This window comes from Orycteropus afer, unplaced genomic scaffold, assembly GCF_000298275.1.
Source record: "Orycteropus afer afer isolate SDZICR_OR568_19922 unplaced genomic scaffold, OryAfe1.0 scaffold00005, whole genome shotgun sequence".
NCBI lineage: Eukaryota > Metazoa > Chordata > Mammalia > Tubulidentata > Orycteropodidae > Orycteropus > Orycteropus afer.
The window spans coordinates 19,932,423-19,938,272 of record NW_006921592.1 but is presented as its reverse complement, the minus strand read 5'-3'; the positions used below and the strand labels follow the sequence as shown (position 1 = coordinate 19,938,272).

General features: G+C 35.4%; 1 protein-coding gene across 1 annotated transcript; it reads right to left on the bottom strand.

The window, feature by feature from the left end:
* Positions 1-1,898: 1,898 nt before the first annotated feature.
* RMI1 (RecQ mediated genome instability 1) lies at positions 1,899-3,758 on the bottom strand. Its single transcript, XM_007938952.1, has one exon. The coding sequence runs from the start codon at positions 3,756-3,758 to the stop codon at positions 1,899-1,901; it is 1,860 nt and encodes a 619-aa protein (XP_007937143.1).
* Between the last annotated feature and the right edge of the window lie 2,092 nt (positions 3,759-5,850).

Here is a 5,850-nt window from a genome sequence, read left to right as displayed (position 1 = left end):
AAGCATGGTCAAATGTTTTATCATTATTGTGATTTGGGTCAAAGTTCACAGAGCAAATGTATTTTCCATACAGCAGTTCATACGTATTTTGTTTCATGACATTAACTGCAATTCCCCACAATGTAAGAGCTCTCTTCCCACTTCCTCTCTGTAATTACCTCTTCCTGTGTCCTTTCCTATGCACCCCTGTCCATCCTGAACAATCTCCCTGTGCAAATAATTGATTGTTCTAAGGAGTGAGCTCTGGTAGCATAGTGGCTAAGGCACTTGACTGCTAACCAGAAGGCTGGCGGTTCAAACCACCAGCCACTCTCTGGAAGGAAGATGGGGCAATCCACTTCTGTAGTGATGCTGCCTCGGAAACCCAAGGAGGGGTCAATATGAGTCAGGTCCGACTTGATGGCACATAACAACAACAACAACCTGATGTAAATGTTCACCCTATATGCCTGTCTATTGTTTGGGAGCCACAGGAGTGAGCTCAACCCCAGACCTGAAGTGTAACTATAGGCCATAGTCTCGGGGTCTCACCAGGCTCTATCAGACCAATAAACCTGGTCTTTTTTATGATTTTAAGTTTTGTTCCTCATTGTTCTTCCACTCTCTTCATGATCTCCTGACTGATCCCTTTCTGAGTGGTTGACATTGATAACTGGGCACCACCTAGTTCTTCTGGTCTCATGGTCATATATAAATGCCTTATTTTAATGCAATAAATACTTACTGGATTTTTATAACTAAGTGTTCAACATGTCATTGAAGCTATCCATCCTTGAAAACATGGATTTAATAATTCAATGTAACTTCTGAAATAGTATCTAGTTAACATAAGACTTCCCTTGAATATACCAGACAAATATTTATAATCAGGGCTTTGAATTGGTTCAAAGCAGTTCAGTTACGGCCAATGGAAACAAGGGCATTGTTTGTGGACATGAGACTTTAACACAAGTAGGAAACAGCCAGCGGTGCCAACCTTGCTGCTTTCAATGCGTGTTGACCACCATCTTTGAGTGGGCACCAATACCTGCTTCCTACTTGGCTCAAAATCTGAAGCACAAGAGATTTGGGTGCTATGCAATGCATACATTGCCCTTGTTTCCTTCAGCCACGACTGAACTATTTTGAATAGGTCCAAAGTTCAGTTTATAATCAATAAATACCAGTAAAAAAAGTTTGCATCTTAAAGCCCAACATTCAGATAGACTTTTCTAAGAATAACAATATACACAAATCTTTTTGGGTACTCAATTTATTAGAATTGAAACCATGTATTTGTAATTACAGGCAGTCCTCAAGTTATGATAGGATTCTATTCCAATGACTTCATCATAAGTCAGTTCTGACATAACTGAGTTATCTTTTTATTGTTACTGCCTTTTATTATCAGTATCTTTAGAAATCTGATCTTTATATGCCCTTGGAGGTTGGAAACATTACATATAAACATCTGTAAGTGAACACGTGAGAATGCTAACATCAATAAGTTACACACTGCAAAACAGTACATAGTACCAAAAAAGGAAAAAGAAAAAAAAAAAGAGGGTTGGAAGGGCAATTTGCCATAACTTGAATACACTGTCAGTCAAAGAATACCTGTATTAATTTTCAAAATATGACTCATCACTGGACACCACGATACTTTCGTATTCATCTAATGTGGAAAGCAAACGTCTCAACAATAAAGGGTCACTAAATTCCTTCACCCAACAGTCACTATAAAACTAATTTTATTTTAAAAATTTATACACACAACAAACATGATTAAACATTTTAAAATTAAACTGAAATAAATTATAAAACTTTATTTTCTTTTACAAAGATAAGTTTCAAAAATAAAAGGACAAATTTAATTCAAATATTTCCTTGTTACTGTTTTCTAATACGATTTTAGTAAATTATTTATTCAAGCGTTTCTTTAAATTCTCAAGGTGTTCCATATTAACATCTTGTAATGACAGTACCATTGCTTTAGATAAAGAGGGATTAAATGAAACTGTCATCAAACAACATAAATCTATTAGATCTCTCTGACATTTCTTCAAACCTTCCAGAAACTTCCGGTACTGAACAGGATCCTTTTTTAACTGTTTCATTTCTGATACTGAAAACCCTATCAGACTAGTAAGTATTTCATCTACAAAGTCTACATCTAGATATGAAGTGCCATCAGAAATCTTTGCTGTTATATTCCAGATGCCACCAGAGCTTGAGAGATTTCCAGTTAAGGTTACAATAAATGCTTTGATTTTGACAGTTATAACTTCCTTTGGTTTGCTGGCCATTAGAACAGACAAATAGATAAAAGGTGGAGAATACAAATCCATACTGATAGAAAGATTATTGCTATTCTCTGATGATCTTAAAGAACAAGTCTGTAAATGGTGCTCATTTTCATTAGATCTTTGTAAACTCCTTTTTGGTACATAATTGACCAGCTCTCTATTTATTATTTTATGATTTAAGGAAGCCCCATTTGAACTGCTGACACTTTGCTTTACTTTATTATCTGTCTTTGAATTCCTATCTTTATTTGTAAAATCATGGGGCAAGGGTACATTATGATCAACTGAGAAAACATTACTATTTAGCTCTCTAGCAGATGGACAACCAAAAGATCTATCTTTATTATTTATTTCTTCAGATACATTTTTTCCATCCCAATTATTGTTTCCATTTTTACAAATCAAAGGAACATTATTCAGAGTATTAGATTTATATGCTGTGTTCCTGTTTGATGTCAATGACTGCAATTCTTCAGTCTCCAATTGTTCTTTCTGGACAGTTTCTTCTAAAAGCAAGACCTCTTCCAATGAAAAGTCATCTAATTCTCCATCAGTGAAATGCATAGATTGGTTTGGTGGTTCTTCCTTTGGTTTTGGAGAAATAACAAATCCTGGTTCAAAACTTGGCTTTCTCATGGTTTCAGTATTTGAAGAACTACCTATGCTAAAATATTCTCTTTCCAAAGTGTCATTATTTGCTGCAAGTTCATCATTTTCATCAAGACTTGCCAAGAGTTCTTCATCAGAAGGTCCTAAAGCAGGATCTGTAATATCTGTAGTCCTGGGGATGGTTTGGTTAGAATTATTTGGTATGACTGAAACTAAAGGATCAGCTTCCCCAATTAACCTTGCTAGTATTTTTTCTTGGGCATATTCTTCTAAAAGAGCATCTACTTCACCCCCCAACACCTTTACATTTTCTGGTTTCAATAACAGAACACCAAGACGGAAAAAAATGTTTCCATAAATCAAAACTTTTGTACCTGGAGGAAGATCACTATGAAGATCTGGAATAGACTGATATTCCATTCCCTGCATTTGTATAATTCCATCTGTTATCTGCAGCATCAACACTCGTGAAGGCTTTGCTTCCCAAGGTTTTTCAGGTACTTGGGTTTCAGCTGTAACTTGATCATTTGTTGTATTCTTTCCTCTTAACTTCTGTATCTGGGAATATGCAGGTTGGCTTACATCAACAAATGAATTAATCTGCAGAGCATAAAATCCATTCAGTTCTCCTTTTGGGACTTCTAAAATGCCATCAGGTAAAAGAGGATACTCCAAATCTCTCAGATCAGTTAGAAGCCATTGCTCAAACACTTGTTTATTAATTTGTGCCTGACTCAATTTAACATTATTATTTTCTTCTTGGATCCACTTTATACAAGCTTCTAGCCACATTAGAGGTACTTTAACATGCCACGTAGCAGAAAGCCAGGTTTCAACTCTTAATGCAATATCTCTTATACTCATTTCTCTTAAGTAAAAGAAATGTGCATCAATTATCTAAAAGAAAAAAATAAAAGTTATAATTCAGTACATTTATATATAATTTCTATAATTGTTTACAATGCACAAACAGACATAACCATATCCTTTAGATTTTTCTTTTTAGTATCTTAAAATTCTTTGACTTTCTATATGACCAATTCAAATGCCACAAATAATCAGATGGAATAAGAAAAGCAAAAGGTTTAAAGACAGATATACCTAAGTTTGAAAGCTCACTCTGACAAATTACAAGCTAAGTGACCTAGTATAAATTTTTTTCACTCCTCTCCCCCAGTTTTCTCACCTGTAAAATATCAATAGTATCATCTAACTGACAAGTTTGTTTTAAGGATTACATGAATAGTATTTGTAAAGCATATTGTCAAACCTATGGAAAATACTTGGTAAATAGTAGTTACTATACAAATATAAGGAGCTCTGGTAGCATAGTGGCTAAGACACTTGCCTGCTAACCAGAAGGCTGGCGGTTCAAACCCACCAGCCACTCCTCGGAAGGAAGGTTGGGCAATCCTACTTCCGTAGTGATACTGCCTCGGAAACCCAAGGAGGGGTCGCTATGAGTTGGGTTTGACTCGACGGCACATAACAACAACATACAAATATAATAGGAGCTCTGGTAGCATAATTGCCTAAGGCACTTGACTGCTAACCAGAAGGCTGGCAGTTCAAACCCACTAGCCACTCCTCAGAAGGAAGGTTGGGCAATCTACTTCCATAGCAATACCACCTCAGAAACCCAAGGAAGGGTCACTATGAGTCACTTGATGGCACGTAACAAGCACCACCACCACATACAAATATAATACTCATATTCTAATTTAAAATTTAATTAAGAAGCAATATTCATTAAGATTCCTTTCATATCTCTAAGTCAGACTCTATTAAAACTTATACAACCTGTGTTTGCCATTTAGCACTTAAATATGTGGTCTGACGATAAAATTATAACAACAGTAGACTTCAAGCTAACATAAAAGCCTCTTATTTGTTTGGCTAAATATTCTCAACAGTTCTGCCAGGTAAACATACTTACTTATTTTCTCAATATGATATGTTGTTGTTGTCGTTTGCCATCAAGTTGGACCTGACTCATAGTGACCCCTCCTTGGGTTTCCATAGTAGTAGCCAAACACTAAGGACTAATCACCCCTGTATTCATAAAAGTAGACTATTCTTTCCACAGCTGAAGATGTTTAAGAGTTAGATTTTATAAAAGTTTTAATACATCCATAAGAAATCTTACCACTTGGACAGAAGCACATGACTTGATGACAAGATTTGTAACTGGTTGTTCAATGGAGTGCTTGTAACCTCTACTGCTTAGAAATGGTTCTGGGGGCTAAGACAAGAAATAGTAAAGGTTACAAAATAGAAGCTGTAAAATCACTAGCCTGTTTTCATGAGTATAAGAGTTTGGTAGTATGGTTCTTGGGGACCCTGTGATCAATCAGAGTGGAGGCAATATAGAATAAAAACATGAGGTTGCAGTGACATAAATATAAACAAGTGACCTTGAGAAAATTACATAATCTCTCTAAACCAGCTGTCTTATTTATGTATTTACCTCATAGGACTACTATGAATACAAAAGGAGATAGGAGAGGTAGTATAAAGGTAGAGGTAGAGTAAACCTCTGAAGCCAGACTATCTTTCACTTATAAACTCTGTGACCTGAGGCAAGTTACTGAACTTCAAGGTATCCTACGTTATCTCTTCTGTAAAATGAGAATAATAGTATTTTCTTCATAGGTTTGTTACGAAGATTAATTACTTAATATGAATACTGCAGCACTGACACACAGTAAGAACTCAGTAAATATAAACTATTATTAGACTTAACATGCTTTCTATGGTACCCGGTAAATAGCAGTCACTCAAATTCAAACTAATGCTATCTCTACAATGTCTCTCCAACAAAAGTTTTCCAGTTTCTAATCTCTCAAATTCACTTAAATTTCATATAACTATCAATTATTTTTCTAAAATACAGTTTAGATTCTCAATACCAATTTGCTCAAAAACCAGCCAAAATTTTCTACTCCCTACAGAACAG

Excerpts from the sequence above, each read along its gene's own strand:
- RMI1 (XM_007938952.1), bottom strand. The coding sequence starts at position 3,758 with ATGAGTATAAGAGATATTGCATTAAGAGTTGAAACCTGGCTTTCTGCT.